Source organism: Pipistrellus kuhlii, unplaced genomic scaffold (assembly GCF_014108245.1).
Source record: "Pipistrellus kuhlii isolate mPipKuh1 unplaced genomic scaffold, mPipKuh1.p scaffold_m20_p_8, whole genome shotgun sequence".
NCBI classification, from domain to species: domain Eukaryota; kingdom Metazoa; phylum Chordata; class Mammalia; order Chiroptera; family Vespertilionidae; genus Pipistrellus; species Pipistrellus kuhlii.
In genome coordinates this window covers 21,258,880-21,278,276 of record NW_023425584.1, presented here as the reverse complement: position 1 = coordinate 21,278,276, position 19,397 = coordinate 21,258,880, and the positions used below count along the sequence as shown (strand labels likewise).

Genomic DNA, 19,397 nt, shown 5'->3' with positions numbered 1-19,397 from the left:
AAGTTATGAGAATGAATAAGAGTCTGTTTCTGAGATATCAACTCCTACTTGACCAAAGACCCTATAAATCCAATTAGACAAAACCTGGAATTCGTTTCTTGTGAGGGCTGGAATACTTTCAGATTTTTCTGTGAAAGTGGGGCTACTAAGGGCCCATGCATCCCAGGGAAAGGGATGCTTGTAGAGCAAGCATGTCAAACTGAAAGGCTAACCTGGGCCAAATAAATGCAGCATGCTGCCCCTGGGGCCGAGAGTTTGACATGCTTGTTGTAGAGAGAACAGGAAGGCTCACAGGAAGAGGTGTCATTGATATCTCCAGCCCTAGGGCCTGAAACCAGTCTGGTGAAAAGGTGGTGCTGAAGGTGGACCTCGCTCAAGCCAACTTGTTTGAGAACAGAAGTGACCTTTGAGGGGAGTTGCCAGGAGTTGCTCCCTTACATGGTGGCTGTGGTGAGCCATAGGCCTATTCTGTTATGAGCTTGCAATATCATCTGAGGATAATACTATCAATACCATAAAGGGTGGTGATCGTTATTCTGATGGTATCTGACACATAACCGATGCTTATTGAGCACGTAATATTGTTATTACTGATATCTGGTCAACTATAACTCTTAGATGAATAGCACATGGTGGGTATGCAGAAAGCTACGTTTACTAAAGTAGTTAAAGATATTAATTACTCTAGTGTACTCTTATTTCATAGGCAGCATACAAGTAGAGCCAACAAAAGTTATCTTAGATTGCTCTGAATTCTAGAATAGTGGGGTTGGAATTAGCATTTTATTTTTTATTCCACTAGACTCACTGTTCTATAAATCTGTTCCTCCCCTCAAGGCACCCAGTGTTCTTGCGTTTATCTTGGTTCATGGCTGGGATGTCAGGCAGCCTGCCTGGAGCGGAATGGAGGCCTAAATTCGGAATCTGCCTACCATTAGGCCTAGAGAGATGGATGACTTCAGTCACCTGAAGTGTTATTGGAAAACAGGAGCACTCACCTCTCCGGAGAGTGGGAGGGAAGATGGGAGGACACAGCTTCACCAGGGCTGTGACGGATTGGTTAGCACCTGTAAGCAAAGATCTGAGCCCCAGGCTCTTCTGGCTGCTGGGAACCCCAACCAGACGTACAACAACTCACTCCAGCGCTGTTCAACCGATGTCCGTGCCATTTGTACATTTGTCAGGGTTTTATGAGACATTTTACAGCCGTTCCCTGCCTCTGCTTGGGGAAATAACATCATATTCTCCAGCCTTCGTTCTTGTTCCATTTTGTGAGATGCTTCCGGCAAAAATAGCTTTTATGTGGCCGAAGCACTTGGCTACTGCTGCTTTCTACTAACCAACATAGGCAGGAGGCCTTTGCACTGGATGTACAGAAGGAAACGTGTATTTGAAGGCATTTTGAGGCCCTTTGTGCTAATTAGCAGAATGGCTGGGCCTGAGTGCTCTGGGTAACCAGGAAGGTACTCATTCATTGAGGCTACCTTTGAGCTCTGCTGCTTTCCATGGGTAGCTAAGGTATGGGTTTGGGAGTAATATATTTTGAGATTCATGCCTGCCTTTCTGTCTTCCCAATTCTGTCTTGGGCAAGTTAGGGAACCTCTCTGAACTTTTATTCCCCATCTATAAAGTGGGGTGACAATAGCTCTCCTAGGAATACTCTGAGGTCACTTAAATTAGTTAACAGGCCTGGCACAGAGTTAGGCTTTAATAAATGACATTTATTATAATTCTCGGTCTTTCATCTCTGCCTTCTTTCCTTCTTGTCTCAGCTGGCAGTGTTTTCCTTGTCACATATATATATTTTTTTCTTTGCATGTATCACTCTCTGAAATGATCTGGTTTATTGATTTATGTGTTGTCTGTTGTGTCTCTCCCACAATGAAGTGAGCTCCATGCAGCAAGTCTATGGGCTTCAGCTCACACAGTGTGCATGCACAGTAGGCTTTTCGTATACAGTATTTATCAACTCACTCTCATCTATTTCAGCCGTTACTCTTTTCTGTCTTCTCCATGATTCCTACATAAAGAGCCCTTTTATTTTAAAGGGTCTAGTTAAGGATGAGAAGGCAAAGGTGATTGTTTCTGTGGATTGGCTGATGGAGTCTCGGGTTAGATCTCATTAGGGAATAAGGACAAAAACTAGTTGGCTTTCTTTCCCCCTCAGAGACCAGTATGGACATATTCATTAGGATGCTAGTTTCGAGGCCCATAAAATCACCTGAGCAAGCTTCAGCACAAAGCATCACCCATAAGGACTCAGGGATGTGTTTTGGAATCTAAGTGCACAGATGTCACCGGGTCTCCGGAGTGGACTGGAACCAGGACCTCTTTGCAGTCAGCTGCTGTTTCTCTCTGCAGATCGACTTTGCCCCCCTGAAATCCAGTGTTTCTCAAGCTATCTGTGCTAAACACAGTAACAACGCTTATACCCAAGTGAAATAAAGGCTACTTTTTAGTATGAGAATCCAGAGTCATAGAATTACTCTGCCAAAGTGCTCTAAGGGCTCCTAAGTGCTTTTAATTTTTGTTTGTACTTCCCCACCGACCAGTAAGGCAGCTGATAAGTAGATAGGCTGTGGCTCACATGGCAACAGTAGAACACGCCCCCAGCTCTTAGGTTTCCCCTGTCTACCAGAAAGCAGACCAAGCTGACCTGTGGTCTCTGAGCCTCCAAGTGTGGCTCAGGCTTGGCTTAAGGACGAGGTAGGGGCAAAGAGTGAAAACAGAGTGCCCACCCTAGCAGGTGGGCCCCACCCCAGACTTACTGAAACAGAGCCTCTGGGACCGGGCCCAGGATATGTTTTAAGGAGCCTCCAGGTCTGGAGACTGGAAGTCCAAGATCAAGGTGCCAGCAGGGTTGTGTCCGATGAGAGCCCTCTTCTTCGTTTGCAGGAGGCCACCTTCTCACCATGTCCTCCCAGGGCCTTTTCTTCGTGTGTGTAGGTAGAGATAGAGGAAGCAAGTTCTCCGATGCCTCTTTCATAATCGGCACTAATCCCATCATGATGGCCATGCCACACTCCTTACCTCAGTGAACCCTAATAACCTCCCAAATGCTCCATCTCCAGATGCCATCCCTGCGGGGTGAGGTTGGGGTAGGGGTAGGGCTTCAACATATAAATTTTGGGGAAGGGGAGATAATTCAGGCTAGGTGAGAAAAATGCCTGTGTTCGATTGGTGATGGGTGCAGAAATGGTGTGTTAGGTAATTGTCATCCCTATCCTGATCTCAATTTTGTCAGATGAAATGATTTCAGTTATAAGAGAAAACCAGCTCACACTGTTTTAGCAAAAAAGGAATATTATTACTTTATGTAACCGGATGGCCTGGGCCAAAAGCTTTCGGCCTCTTTTGATCTTGGGCTCAAATGATACAAGACGAGGTTCCTTTCTCAGCACCATGGACCATGATGATGCTGGCGATGGTAAAGCAGTCCACACACTCAGCCCTTCACTTGGCCAGGCACTGTTTTAAGCACTTTACATTTACTAATGCATTGAATCCTCACAATGCGTCTATGAGGTGGATGGTATTATTATTTCCACTTACAGGTGAGGAGAGTGAGGCATAGAGAGATTAATAACTTGTTCAGGACTGTGCAAGTAACAGAGCCTATGAGATCTTTCCAGACTCCAAGCTCTAAGCCTGGGGTTGGCAAGCTGTGGCCTATCGCCAAATTCTGCCCCCACCTACTTTCGTAAATATGGCTTTATTGGAAAACTGTTTCATTCATTTGTGTATTATCAATGGATGTTTTCACATCATAGCGACAGAGATGAGTAGTTACAACAGAGACTGGACAGTCTGCAAAGTCTAAATTATTTGCTATCTGGCCCTTTATAGGGAAGGTTGACTGACGTCTGCTCTAAACCAGCTCTTTGCCAACACCTGTTAGTGTCCGTCCTTCTAATATCACTCATTTTGCACTTGGATAGTAGTATATACATTTCCCTGATTACTAAGTAAAGCACATTTTTTAACGTTCATTGACTTTTCTGGACATCTTCTTTTGTGAATCGCCTTAAGTCCATTACCTACTTTCTACTGGATTTCTATTTTTTGTTTGTTTTTAAAATATAGATTCATAGGAACTGAATTTGTCATTGGGGGAACTCTACTCTCTTATCTCTTTTGCCCATGGTTCTTCTGATGACTCCAGTGCTTCCTTTTCTATTGTGTTGGGTGTCCTCCCCCCTCCTTGTCTGATGTCAAAACATACTGCTCCCCAGGGCCCTCTCCCCAGCTAACAGAGTCCCACTGTATGTGCCAACTTGGGGTCCCCTCTATAAAGGCCAGAACACATTGATGACTAATTCTCCATCATATTTACTGACACCTTGGTCACTGATTGCTCTGGCTCCTCAAAACCATTATGTCCAAAGTTAGACCCCTTATCTTTTCTTCCTCCCCCTAAACCCTACTCCTGTCCATTTAGTCTTCATCTCTGCTCCTGACATTGCTTATCATCTTAACTACCCACCTAAGTACCTTTATTAATGTCTCTTTTGCTCTCATCAAGTCAATCTCTAAGTTGTACAGATCTTACCTCTTCAGTGTTTCCCTTACCCCCAGTTCAGGCCCTCAGCTCCTCTTCCCTGGACCCCTTCAATAGCTCCCTGAGTAGACAGCCTGCTCAATCTTGTCCACTTCAAATGTGTCATTTACACAGTTACCAGAGGGACCTTCAAAAATGTAATTCCGCCGGGACCGGTTTGGCTCAGTGGATAGAGCGTCGGCTTGGGGAGTGAAGGGTCCCGGGTTCGATTCCGGTCAAGGGCATGTACCTTGGTTGCGGGCATATCCCCATTAGGGGGTGTGCAAGAGGCAGCTGATCAATGACTCTCTCTCATCGATGTTTCTAACTTTCTACCTCTCTCCCTTCCTCTCTGTACAAAATCAATAAAATATATTAAAAAAAAATGTAATTCCACCAATGTCAATTTTCTCCTTAGAAATCCCCCAGTGGCACTCCAGTGATGTCTGAGCCTCTGAAAGGCCCTTGGCTCCCTCACCAGCACCCAAGCCTGTCCTAGCCGAGCCTCTACTTTCAGCAAAATCCAAGTTCTGGTAGTTCTAAGAAAAGGTGGGGCTGCTCAGCCTTGTACCTTTGCTCATGTTTGTGCTCACCTGGGGGGACCCCCATCCTCCTTTATGACTGGACTCATTTCATTCTGGAGGGAGATCCGATGCTCTACCTACGCTATACCTGTGATAACCTATGTACACCCCTGCCATTGTGTTAACCATGCTATTTTGAGATCACCTTTTGGAACTGCGTTTCTCATTGTATCCCCTAAGGACAGGGCTTGTGCCTTCTTTATCTGTGTAGCTTACTATGTGGCTCATGGTCATATGTGAATAACTGTGGGACAAAGAGATCTGCGGGAAGGTAAATATTTAATAGCATTTCATCTTGTGGGTCAATGAGATTGAATGTGATGAATACTGTAGTGGGCCCGCCTGTGCAAATCTGTGCCAATGAGGACGCCAGTGAGTGTTGGCCGTGAGGCAGTCCTCCCAGAGTCCTTGCAGAACTGGCTTTGGTACCACAGGCAGAAATGCTGACTTCTCTTTGAGTCGGAATTGACACTTTTCATCAAGACCTTCAACGTAGGTTTAAGGTGACCCATTGGTTTGTAGGCACATTAGAAAAATTGAAAAAACAAAAGACAAACATAAACGCAACAATGAAATAAGGCTGATCTTGGAGATCTGAAAGACCTGGCATCAGCGTTGGTCTCGGAGTTACTCTAAGTGTTCCCTGGGACAGACTGGTGGTGAAAGTGCTAGAATAAGTTGAAATGGCTCCACAAAGAATAATGTTCAACTATGCTCATCACCAGGACAGTTATTCTGCCCAGAGTGTCATTGGGACTGAGCAGTGTAATGAGCAGGTGTAGAAGGGAGTAGATACAGTCTTACGTGGTGTCATGTAACTTGATTATCAACCGAGCCAGCGGACTGTTCATTTGTAAATGGGTCCCCGGTCCTGATAGAAACTACAGTAAGAAATCGACAGCCTTTGTTTCCAGCGGGGGAGCAGCCATCGTTCAGACAGAAGAGTCACAGGTTCTCTGAGAAAGGAGGGTCTGCTGAGGCTGTGTGCATGTGTGTGCATGTGTGCGCACGCAATGTCTTGTTAAGAGGAATCCATCTTGTGTTTAATGCTCGGGAACAGGAGGAAGCGATAATCACCGTTCTTGTGGGCGCCTCCCCAATGTCCCTCTGGAGACACCGTCTGAGGCTGATGGGGTTTGTTAACCACCCCTGTGCCAGTCCGTCCCAGAAATACATGCTTTTTGTGCATGGGGAAAAGTCAGCTTGTGCCCCGAGCTTTCTTGTTCCATGATGGACACGTTTCTGAGTTTCTATGACATTCGTCACATCTCCAGTGAACATACCCATCTTCCAGCGTTAGCTGGTTTCTTTGATCAGGAAGCATCCTAAAGAGAACTAATTAACCTGTCTGCCTTTTCAAAAGGAACATGAAAAATAAGAGCAATATTCCTCATCTTGTCAGGAAGGAAGTGAAAGGCTGAAGAAGAAGAAGAAAAAAAAGTCTGCCATTAAATAAATTCACTATGGAATTAGGAGAACATCCCTGGTGTCCTTGCCCCGCCTGCTTCCTGTTAGAGGCCTCTCTCAGGCTGAGACTCACGTGATGGTGGACTGACGGCAGGACTGTGTGTGACAGAACCACTCCGCTCCACTGCGGAGCAGTGGTTGGTGGTTAACATGCACTCGTTTGTTGTTCCCTTTGATAAAACCCGGCTGCTCTTAGAGTTGGAAGCCTTTGGCTTGGGTGAAATATGACTTTCAGTTATGCCACAGTCAGAGAAGCTGAAATAGGAAAGCTGAACTGGGAGGAGGGAGGGGGTCAGGTTTTGTTTTATTAGAGTTACTTGGGCACATAGAACACAGCCCAGCATCCACCCCTCACACTTTCCCCACCAACCTGGGTGTGTGTGGGGGACCATCCCCACTCCCCCTCAGCTGCCCACAGAGCCGCCTCTTCTGTATCATGGACACCCAGACAAAGTGGAAATGGCAATCTTCTCGCACCCCTGTCTTGCTGTATGAGGCCTGGGATCAGCTTTGAGCAATTTCTTGGGGTTTGAGGGGGGACTAGCTTGCTTTCCCCTAAGAACACCTAGGGAAAGGTCTGCCTTACCTCTTGCTTCCAAGGGGAAGGGTTGAAAATAATAGCTCTTGTCACTCCCCTTAGCCTTGTTACAGGGAATATTTAGTGCTGGAGCGGGATGTGGGGGCAACATCTTGGATGTGATCATGTTGCTCCTTGCATCGGTGAGCATGGTATTGATTGTGAGCTGTCAGCCTCTCTACACGCTTTGCAGGGTCCCAGAAGACTGACTGCTGCTGGGCGGGTGATGCATCAGCAGGGACACGTGCCTGAGCCCCGCCGCTTGTTTTTAACATACCCCGGCTCCCTAGCTCTCCACTTTTCCTTTTCAATTCCTCCGCTCCTCTGGGCAGCACTGTGATGCCGGGTACCAGGGTCCCCATCACTCAAGCTCCCTGCTCATCTTTTTGCTTCCTGAGGGCAAAGGCTGCGCCTGTCTTCCTCCCTCCCTTCCTTATGTATTCATTCCATCAACAAATGTTTATCAAGCACCTACTGTGTGCCAGACACTTCTCTACGCTCTGGGGAGATGAGAGTGGACTGAACGCTTCAGGCCTTAGGGTGGTCAGGAAAGGCCTCTCTGAGGAGGTGATACCGAGCTGGGTTTATGGACATGTACTGTGCCCGAACTATGTGCATTTGCTAAGCGATGGGAACCATAATTTCTCAACCAAGCGGCTCATGGCCTGGCTCTTGGAGAACCCCGTGTGGGAGCCTCACTGAGGCCGTGAGTTAGGTCTCATGCCATGTGTTCTTGTCCCTTTACCTTATGTCCCCTTACTCCTCTTGGCTTGTATTCCTGATTTCTTTTTTTTTTTTAAATCCTTACCTGAGGACATGCTTTTATTAATTTTTAGAGAGAGAGAAAAAAAGCGCGGGGGGGGGGGGAGAGCGATAGAAACACCGATGTGAGAGACAAACATCGACTGGTTGCCTCCTGCACACACACCATCTGGGGTTCGAACCTGCAACCTGGGTATGTGCCCTGACCGGGAATGGAACCCCCATCCTTGTGGTGTTTGGGATGAAGCTCCAACCAACAGCCACACCGGCTGAGGCTGCGTTCCTGCTTTTCCCAGGATGAGAATATTGTATATTTCTCACACACCTCGTGCTTTTTCCCCCTTTTTCATCTACAAAATTGACACCTGGACGGCTTTTTTCCTTTCTCTTCACCTGGATCACGTACTCCTTACTGATCTGTCAGGTGTACCCTAGGAATCGCTCCTCTGGATGAGGGGTGCTTCCCGCTCTCCCCTGCCCTGTTGCAGCTGTCACAGCACTGACAATGCCGGTGTGCAGAGCTGGGAGAACAATAGCAAGAAACACACACTGTTCATTGTTGCCCACACACCGTTCTGAGAACTGTTATACTAAATCACTCAATCTTCTCAGCAGTCTCATGAGGTAGGTGCCATTGGTGTCCTTATTGTTATCACTGAGGAAATTGAGATCCAGAGAGGAGAAGTGATTTGCCAAGAGTCCAACTTGTGCGTGGAGGAGCTCAGCGTTCCACCCAGCAGGCGCCCCAGCCTCCGCCCCGTAACTTCCTCCTGCTGACATAACCTGCCTTCCCATCACAGTGTGCGCCCTGCTCCCTGGACCACCCGGCTCAGGGCTCGCAGGTAGTACACACGTGACCGGGGAATGTTTGAGTGAACGAATGACCGCGTTCATGAGTATCACCCGACCGATGGATGGTTTGGAGGGCCAAAATACCTTTCCTCTGCTAGTGGGGCAGCCCCATCCTCTCCCTCCTGCCCCAGCTTCCCCGGCGTTCTCTTTGACTCACACAAGAAGTTCTGGGTGGCTGAAGCGGGTTTGGCTCAGTGGATAGAGTGTCGGTCTGCAGACTGAGGGGTCCCAGGTTCGATTCTGGTCAAGGGCATGTACCTTGATTGTGGGCACATCCCTGGCGTGGGGTGTGCAGGAGGCAGTTGGCCGATGATTCTCTCTCATCGATGTTTCTAACTCTCTCTCCCTCTCCTTTCCTCTCTGTAAAAAATCAATAAAGCATATTAAAAAAAAAATTCTGGGTGGGAGGGAGTGTATCGTTAGCCGCCCAGAGCAATAACAAATATGACAGTGGCCGGCCCCACTTCCCTGTGGTACCGGCATCGGCACAAAGATGAGCTCTAGAGAAGTGCTCCTCCCACGCTTGCTCTAACCCCAAACAGCAGACCACACGGGGGCCCTGAGCTGGGTCAGAGGCAGGCCCTCAGGGCAGCTGTCCATCTGAGAGACCACGCGTAGCTTTTCAGGCGATGCCGGGGAGAGAGTGGACTGGGGATCTGTCACTAAGCCCCCGGTTCTGGCCTGGCAGTGATCATTAATGTGACAGCGTCCAAGGCCGGAACAGGCAGAGAAGGCAGGTCACCTTGTCCGGCCACCGGCAGTTTAGCTAATGGGGCATGGAAGATCTAAATTGGGAGATAGTTAAAAGGTAATAAAAAGGTCCGGGGTCAGGGGTTGGAGGTCTCTCTGCTTTGGTGACAGACAGATGTGTGTTCCCGGGCGGCTGTCGGGCAGGATTGGGTCGTAGAGAGATGGGGTGTTGGTGAGCGCCCTCACCAGTGGAAAGAGAGACAGGGCGGCTCCGTGTTAGCCATCCCTGTGGTGGAAGAATCACGGACCCGGGAGAGGACAGCTCCAGATCAGACTGTGGCTGTGTCCCTGCGAGGGTGCCACCGAACCCTTTCAGTCTGTTTCTCGGCTATAAAGACAGAATAATAGATTTACCCATCCGGTGGTCGTGGTGGTTTTAAAAAGTGCCTCGCTCAGGGGGTGTCACATAACAAGTATATATGATGTCCATTTATTCTATTTATTTTATGTTTAAACACCATACCTGGGTGAAGGGGCTTCATAACTATTTGTTATTGGATGAACAAAAGAAGGGCCAGGCCAGCTAATCGAATTGGAGGGACATTCATGTCACTGCCGTGCAGCATCCACGCTCGCTTCGGACCCATCTGTGATGTTCTCTCCACTGGAAACGCCGCAGGATGCGTGGTCTGGTGGGCGACCTGCCTTACAATGCTGCTTGCATGCGGCTTATTCTGAGACCTTTTGCTCTTCAGTCCTTTGCATTCACTGTGTCTCCTTCCCAGAGGTGTGCCACATGGAACCTTCTGGGAGCTTTAGTTTGAATCTTCAACCTGGGGGAAGGACGAACCAGCCTCCACAGGTTTAAGCCGACTTCACTCTAATGTCGAAGGCCCGGATTCCATTTTTGCAGAGGGTGAGTGAGCATGGGGAGGGCTAGAAGCACTTGATTAGACTGTACAAGTCAGCGTTTTTATTGGCGGTGTTGGTTTTAGCCACAGTGGAGACGGACGGGTTGTTCCTTGCGGTCACCACACCCAGGAAGAGGGGAGGGGGCCTGCTCCGGAGACACCCCCGAGAAGGACAGGCCAGCCTTGCTCAGGAGCGAGGGCCGGTCCCCACAGCCTCTGGCTTCATGTAGAGCAGTGGTTCTTAACCTTCCTAATGCCGCCACCAGTTAGTACAGCTCCTCATGTTGTGGTGACCCCCAACCATACAATTATTTTTGTTGCTACTTCATAACTGTAATTTTGCCACTGTTAATGAATCGTAATGTAAATCTCTGTGTTTTCCGATGGTCTTAGGCTCTACAGAAGTGGTTCTCACAGATATTTACATTACGATTCATTAACAGCAGCAAAAATTAGTTATGAAATAGCAACGAAAATAATTGTATGGCTGGGGGTCACCACAACATGAGGAGCTGTATTAAAGGGTGGTGGCATTAGGAAGGTTGAGAGCCACTGATGCAGAACACCAGCTAATACACAACCAGGCCCCGTCCTTTAGGAGTCAATGGAACAAGCCAGCTGGAAAAGGGTGAAGAGAAAGAGCCAGGGGACGTGCAAGTAGAGGATTAGATGGAGCCATTTAAAGTGACAAAAAGCCAGAGTAACAGAGCGGCCGAGGGAATCTGGCCCCAAACTGGCCGAGCCCGCCCTGAGAAGCGCCCTCTTTATGTCTCCTGGAGCATGTGTGGTGCTTCCCAGCCAGATTCTCAGGCCCTTTCTGTGGTGCTTATAAAGGAGAGACTACAGCCGTGTGGATGGGGCCCTCCCCTTCTCATTCGGCATCCCCTTCACAGCCTCTGAGATAAATCTCTGGCTCAAATGAAATTGTTAAAGAAGAAAATGGCAAAAAACAAACCCCACCAAAAAATGCTGTTGGGCAGGAGATGCTGACTAGTTCTGTTTTTCTTTTTTCCCCACAAAACAAGGAGCATTTCCTCTGAAGAGTAGAGTAAACGGCGTTTATTTTTTTGTTGAAATTTTCAATCAAAGGGAATTGTTTAATTAAAAAAAGAAACGTATCCCCTTTCACTTTAAATACTACAGACAACCTCATTTTATCTCAGCAGACACCTAGCAACAAAACACTGGACCCACCAGAGAAAACTGGGCAAAGGAAAGCATCAGAAATTCAGGTCAACTATGGAAGCTGGCAGCGCTCAATTCTAAACAGAAGTGTCCGGGACCGATTGGGCTGGACAAAAGTGTCTTAGAACTGGGGATATGGGGAAGTTGGACTCCTTTGAATTCCCTCCCAGTTGTTTTCTGTGTAGGGAAAGGAAAGTCAATGCATCAAATGAAGACCCAAAAGAAACATTTAAAAACGTGTTTGACTAGTATTCAGTAGGTGAGATTATTAAGTAATAATAACTTGTCCTCCTAGTTAACCTTGTCCTGGAATATATATAGGTTATTTGTAGCCGCCACTGCTATAATATTTTCTGAAGGATGCCAAGCTGTATGCAAGATCTTTTTGCTAAAGTCCAGGCTGTCGACGCTGATCTCGTCTTTCCTCCGCTTGCCCCCCACGCACACTTTCCGCGGTTTCAGGATGGCCCGGGGTTTGCTGTTCTCCCTCGAGGCCTCCAGGGTGACGTCACGCTTGGTGTTTCGGTCGAACATCCTGAAGAAGTTGTTGTAGGAGCCGGTCATGATGACACTGCAAGGCAGAAAGGAAACAGGGAGCCACTGAGTACTGTGGAGAAAGGGCAGTCACACCCCCCTCTGGTGCCTGTCTAACGCAAGCACCGCTGCTCTGTGGCCTGGTAACAAACACCCAAACAGGTTCTATAGTGCGACTGCTGGTGTCCTTTGCAGTCACTAAGAGCAATAAGCCCTGGGCTTGGAACTAAGGATGGTGGTAAACTTTCTTGTTAATTATTTCTGTTCCCTAGATTCCTTTCTGTTCTGGGGCTCAGTCAGTGAGTCACAGGATTGCGGGCTCAGAACTGTGAGGCTGGAGAAGGTGAGGAAAGCAGGAGTACTTTGAAAACCATGAAGCCCTGTGCATATTTATTTGTTTATTATTTAAAAAAATATATTTTATTGACTTTTTACAGAGAGGAAGAAAGAGGGATAGAGAGTTAGAAACATCAATGAGAGAATCGTTGATCAGCAGCCTTTTGCAGGCCCCCTACCGGGGATGTGCCCACAACCAAGGTACATGCCCTTGACTGGAATCGAACCTGAGACCTTTCAGTCCGCAGGCCAACACTCTATCCACTGAACCAAACTGGTTTCGGCGCCCTGTGCATATTTAAAGCTGACCTCCAAGGCCCTTCCCAGCTGTGGGACATCAGGATGGCCGGTGAGCTGCTTGTGTGGCTAGACCAGTAGTTGGCAAACCACGGCTCGAGAGCCACCTGCAGCTCTTTGGCCCCTGGAGTGTGGCTCTTCCACAAAATACCATGTGCGGCGGCGTGCACATACAGTGTGACTGAAACTTTGTGGTCCATGTGCAGAAGTCGGTTTTTGGGCTGGGCGAGTCTATTTTGAAGAAGTGGTGTTAGAACACTCAAGGGGCCAGAGCTGCAAGTGGCTTGCAAGCTGCGATTTGCCGACCACGGGGCTGGACGGATTGAACAAGCTTGTGTGGGTGGACAGTGGCACCAAACAGGGCCCAGGACGTGGCGGAGTCCCATTTTCTAACATTTTTTATGTTGTTTATGTTCAATGACATACATAGCATCCTGCTATTTACTCCATGGCCAGCATTAAATAACATGCTGTATGTGAAGGTGCCTGGTACACAGCTGGTGCTTAGTAAGCGTAGTTTTTAGGTCTAGGCTAAGATAGAGGGGAATGAGGAGCAATGACAACAAATACGCAAATAACAGGTACAATTAATCAACAAGTACATTATATGTAAATAAATAAGATAACGAGGTTGGCTAGCTTCTTGCCCCTGTAGGAGCTTTTGTTCATGTATCACCATTGCTTTGCTCTCTCCTCTCCACCTCTGTCCTACACCAGCTGGATGGTCTCACTTGGGTCCTCCGCCATTTGGGGGATTTATCCCAGGCTGCGTGGAGGGCACTCTGGTTCACAGGCTAAGGAGGCTGGACAAAGGACAGAGACAGCTCATGCTCACTGAGACTCTGAGGGCTTTGGCACTGTTGGGTTTCTGCGCTTTGGGCAGGACTGTGGGGCTGGTGCTGACTTCTCCAGGGACAGCCCCTGGGAGCCTGTGCCAAGTTCTCCCAGAACCCGGAGATCCATCTGTATGTGTCAAACTAAAAATGAACTATTGGGAGGTAATATGAAGCATTGTTGAAATCAAAGGCCTTAAAACAGTAATAAATCACGTAGAGGGAATGTGATGAATGGGGCTGGCTGGCATTCCGCTAATGAGCCGCCGGGGCCTTTGGCCAAGTCTACACTAGCAGCTTCAAGAAGTAATTTTCGATCTGGAAAGTTTGCAGTCACGTGAGCCATTCATGCTGGGATCCGAAGGAGGATCATTAGTGCCCTCCATTTTGGCTTGCTGGCCTTGCTCTGGGGGGAGGGGGGACAGGGGAACTTTTGTATAAAAGATCGGGTTTTCTCGTTGATGCCCAAGGGTCACCTGCGCTGGTGCTGAAAGCAGAGTCAAGGGTCTCCCTATGTCCTTCCCTTCATCCCAGGCCTGACCCCAGGGGCATCCGGTAACCCACATAAGACATCCCTGCCAGGCCTCGGGACCGGACATTGACATCCATGGAAATCACACCACCCAGGCCCCCGCCTGGAGAGGGCCTGCCTTTCGGAGGCTCCCGGTCACTGAGCCTTCCTCACCTGTCTGACCCATTCCACACGCACTCGAATTTATCAAAAATGCAGTCGTTTTCGTAGAGGGAGCACAACTTGCTGCGGAGGTAGTCATGGACCTGAGGAGGAAAGAAGGCAACAGTCAATTACATTAAAAAAGGATGCTTTCTGTGAATGCTGCCTCCGTGGGTGTGGGCTGTTAGTTCTTTTGGTGCAATCGCGCCTCCATCCAGGTGGTCCCAGTCTGAAACCAGGTGCGGCCCTTCCCAGCGGTGGGGCATTGAGATGGGCTGCTTATGTGGTCAGATGGGTCAAGCTAGCTTGGTAGGTGGGCAGAGGCACCCAACAGGGCCCCATAAGTGGCATAGTCCTATCCTTATCTAAGCCCAGCAGTAAGGAGAGGCGATGATAATAACAGGCATACACAGAATGCTACTTGTTATTAGCCGGGTGCTTTGTTCATAAAGTCTCATCTCAGGATAGAGGGATGGTCATTCGCTTCATTTCAATGGAGCATGAAGTGTAGGGTATGACGTCATGTGTCCAAGATCACACAGGAAAGAACGTGACAGGATGGGAACTGAACCCCCGTATTCAGGTTCCAGGGCACCCACTCTCCAGCAATCTGCCTCCCCAACTTGTTCTGCCTCATTAGCCTCACCTTACACGGGGTCTCAGTCCCACACAGAAGCTGCGATAGTGACCTGAGACGAGGCCAAGGGGGAGACAGACCCGGGTGAAGGTAGAGGGTTGGTGTGAAAAGCATGTGTCACTGTGTTTAGATTGAGAGTGATGGTTCCTTCTCCCTTGCCTTGCAGCCTGGGCCCCTCGCCTCTCCTGAGTCCTGCGGGATGCTGACCCCCGGCTCAGCTGTGTGCGGAGTACTGGACAGAAGACTGAGGTAAGATTCATTCCATATGGCCTTACACGTTTTGGGTATGTGCAAGCTCTGAGTCATTGGATAGCGTACTGCTAACTGCAAATCAATTTCCTCCACTATGGGTCTGTTGTTCCCCCAAGGTTTTGGGCCTTGCCAGGTGTCTGCTTCAGGGCTGTGGGTGGGGAAGGCGGATGCAGGAATGAGGCTTGTGTTCTGCACTTAGTATCTCTGCTGCAAATTAGCTCATTTTCTCCCTTTCTGCCACTGTTTGGGCATATTGGAAGTGGCTCAGGAGGCCATTTCTGCTTGTAGGGGTGAAAATCTTGATTGTTAAAAATTTTTTTAGAGCACCTGAGGGCAAAAGAGGGCTGATTCTGGGTATTGACCAGGGGTTGGCAAACTTTTTATAATATAAAGGGCCACATGGCCTCTGTTGCAATAACTCAGCTCTGCCCCTGTAATGCCAAAGGCAATACATAAACGAACGAGCAGGGGAGTGTTCCAATAAAATTTTATTTATAACAACACGATTGGCTTCTGGGCCATACTTCTGTTTACCCCATGTCTTGACTGTTCTCCCCATTACCTCAAAGCACCACAGACTACTTTCAATGAAGGTGGTGATGGTGGAGTTAAGGGACTCGGCATTGGTCTCATTTCTAGAAAGTGTTGATTCTGGCCCTTATCACTGACTTGTCTCTGGGCTGTGTGTAATGAGTGGGGGAGAGGGAGAGGAGTTGGGCTGGGAGTGAATCGAGGGGGCAATAGGAGCCAAATTTCTTATCCCGATGCTCCAGCTCTCCTACTCTTGGAGAGAAAAAACTCTCTCCCTCTCCTCCTTCCTCTTCTCTGGTGTGGAGCAATTTTAAGGCAAGGCACAGATGTGAGTGGTATTCTAAGAAAGGGAAATAAGTTTTGCAAACCCTTGGTTAAGCAGGTTTGTATAATGCAGCACTTCTCAGAGTCCCACAGTGGCTAAAGAAATTGTAAAATTATAAGAAGGAGATAGAATATTCTTTTGCTTCACTACGATTATCCAACTTTCTCCTTTTGGTAGGAGAAGTATCAATTATTGTCTTTAACATAATTAGGATTTTGATAGGGAGGGAGGGGATAGAGCAGTAAGGTTTAGAAATAGGGCAGTGGTATGCCTTTTCAGGCCTGACCCAGGCTGTCCTCTCCTTGATGACATTTGCTTATAGAAACACCACAGGTAAGTAATAAGTGTCAGAATGTGTGTGCTTTGGAAGTATGGGCCCAGTAGCGGGAACTACACCACCAAGAACTCCATAAATCATTTTCCATTAAAGTTGACATGCAATATTATATTAGTTTTAGGTGTGCAACAGTGATTAGACATTTCTATGCCTTATTAAATGATCACCCCAGTAAGTCTAATATACATTGTAATAACTATGGGTGGTGTCAAATGAGTGAGAGGCCCAGTGCATGAAATTTGTGCATTCGTGGGGGGGGGGGGGGTCCTTCAGCCTGGCCTGTGCCCTCTCACAGTGCAGTAACCCTTGAGGGATGTCCAACTGCTTAGGAGGCGGGAGAGGCTCCCGCCACTGCCACTGCACTAGGCAGCTGTGAGCCTGGATTCTGGCTGAGTGGAGCTCTCCTTGTGGGAAAGCACTGACCCCCAAGGGGCAGATCCTGCATTGAGCATCTGCCTCCTGGTGGGTCAGTGCGCATCATAGCTACCAGTCATTCTGTGGTTGGGCTGAAACCAGCTCTCCAAGGGATCCCAGATTGCCAGGTCAAGGGACCCCACTGGTGCATGATTGGGGCTGGGAAGGGATGTGAGAGGTTGGCCAGGTAGGGAGGGACCATGGGAGGGCTTTATGGCTTGTCTGGCCCATCTTGCTCAGTCTGATCTGCCGGACCCCAGCAGCAATCTAACCTACCAGTTGGAGCGTCTGCCCCTTGGTGGTCAGTGCATGTCATAGCAAGCAGTTGAGCAACCTTAGCATATCATTAGCATATTATGCTTTGATTGGTTGAACAGCTAACTGGACTACTGGGCACTTAGCATATTAGGCTTTTATTATGTAGGATTCCTGACTGTGTTTCCTATGCTGTCCTTTACATCCCTGTGACTATCCATAAGTAAGGATAAAAGTCAGGAAGAATCCAGGGAAAACCTTGTCTGAACTAGTACTAGTATTTTCTCCTCCCTACCCCCAATTGAAGGCATCTGAAGGAAAAGAAGAGCTACTGTGAAGGTACGTTACATTTATGTTATGTTGTTAAAAATCTTAGGCAAACAAGATGCATCTTTCTCCATGAGAGGCAAGAATAAGGTAAGATATACACATGAGAAACAGAAAACAGAGCAAGAGATAACTTAAAACTCTTCTTATTCAATGCTTCTCTTTATATTTCAAATATTTTGTTTCTGTGTTCCTATTAGATTGTGTTTGACCTTTTTGACAGTGAGTCTTACAAACCAGTGGTTCTCAATTATGTATTTGTGGAAATCTGATGTTGGTAGTTAATGGTCTGCTCATGAGGCCTTCCAAGTGCAGACTCTATTGGTTTGTTCTTATATTTCAGGAGTTGACACATTTTTCCAGTAAAGGGTCAAAGAGTAAATATTTTGGGTTTTGTGGGCAACATGGCCTCTGTCACAACTTTGCCATTGTAGTATGAAAGCAGCCATAGACAATATGCAAAATGATTGGGTGTGGCTGTGTTTCAATAAAACTTTATTTACATAAACAGAGGCAGGGCTGGATTTGGCCCACAAGTTGCCATTCCTTCTTCTATAGGAAATCCTGAAAATAGCTCATTATATTTAAATCTACAGCTCAGGGCAATCCTTAGTAATTGATTGTGGGATTCTTTCCCATTGGAGCAGGCCTCACAATCTTTTTTCAACAGTGCTCTAGATACTCAATCAGCATTTATTTACCATCTTTGATATAGTATATAAATGTAGTGATATTTCATTTTAATACATGTGCTAAAATACTGATTTCTTAGTGCTCTACAAAGTAGATCTTCAAGTCTACCACTAGCTAAACATGGTTTGAAAACCATGATCTTAAAATGTTGATTATTCCATGTCACTGATAGCTAGCTGTGCTCTAAGCCTTTCCCTAAAATGAAAGTACTAACTACTCTCACCACTGTGTCACCTGAATCTACTTCTCTCTAATCAAGGCTCTGTCAATACCACCCATACTCAGGTTCCAGTTCCCGCTGCCTTCTTTTTTGTGTTAAAGTTTGAAACACTAGATGGTTTGTCTGTGCAGCTGGAAGAGGACACCTATGGACTGAAGATGGAGGACTGTGAGTGAGAGCTTGGGGAGGTGCTGTGAAGCTGGACCTTTAACTCTGGGGTATGCTCTTTGAACCACAGGGGCAAACAAATTATCTCAACTCCATATGTGGTCTTGAATTCTGGCCCGTAGACTAAGGTGACCAGACATCCGAATTTTTGGCAAAAATCAGGACTTTTTTAAAACATCGCGGGACGTCTGGTCACCTTACCTATTTACAGCACCCTCTGGAACTCACAATCAATCGTTAAAGTCCTGGGGATCCTCAACCTCCTCTCTGAACTTGTCCTCCTTCTCATGGAAAGATCTGCTTTTCGTAAGGCTGCTCACGTGGTGGCAGGACTTTTGTTCTCCTGGGACAGAGTGGGCTTGTTGGTGCTCCTGGAAGCCATGTCGGCAAACTCAACTCCTTGGTACACATCCTCTTTACAGTCCCCAAAAGTTCCCTGAGCCCCTCTCCCTCTTTCATTACTATTCCTGCCATCATTCTTTAGTGATTCAAATATTCTCGTCTCTTGGCCTCATCATTTTCAATGAGTTTTCTCCTTTGTTTCCTTGGCCATTCCTATAACTGTATCCTGTTAACAAGTATTGGTCTATTGCTACTTCCTGCTTTGACCTATTTTCCTTCTTATCTGCTTTTTAAAATAATTGATTTTACACAGAGAGGAATTGAGAGGGACAGAGAGTTAGAAACGTCGATGAGAAAGAACCGACCAGCTGCCTCTTGCACAGCCCCCACTGGGGATGTGCCCGCAACCAAGGTACATGCCCTTGTACCTTTCAGTCCGCAGGCCGATGCTCTATCCACTGAGCCAAACTGGTCCCGGCCTTATCTGCTTTTGATTCAGTGGTTCATCATCATAATCACTCTCTTACTATATACCTTCAACAAACCTATTTTTCTTTTTCTCTCCACTGTACTCATTTTGCCAAAACCCCCATCATTAGTTAAATCTAACTTTCTGCTCTTCCCTACCTGTACCAAGCAGGTGAATGTGGTTTGAAGG

General features: G+C 47.5%; 1 protein-coding gene across 5 annotated transcripts in view; it reads right to left on the bottom strand.

The window, feature by feature from the left end:
* Positions 1–11,424: 11,424 nt before the first annotated feature.
* Positions 11,425–19,397, bottom strand: part of PPP2R2B (protein phosphatase 2 regulatory subunit Bbeta) — a 355,769-nt gene continuing 347,796 nt past the window's right edge. For all 5 annotated transcript variants that reach the window (XM_045576478.1, XM_036425348.2, XM_036425347.2 and 2 more), the window contains 2 exons: positions 14,251–14,342; positions 11,425–12,136 (listed from right to left, as the gene is read on the bottom strand). In XM_045576478.1, the coding sequence (XP_045432434.1) occupies positions 11,857–12,136; positions 14,251–14,342 (372 nt within the window). In that variant the 3' untranslated portion in view covers positions 11,425–11,856. The remainder of the gene's footprint in view (positions 12,137–14,250; positions 14,343–19,397) is intronic.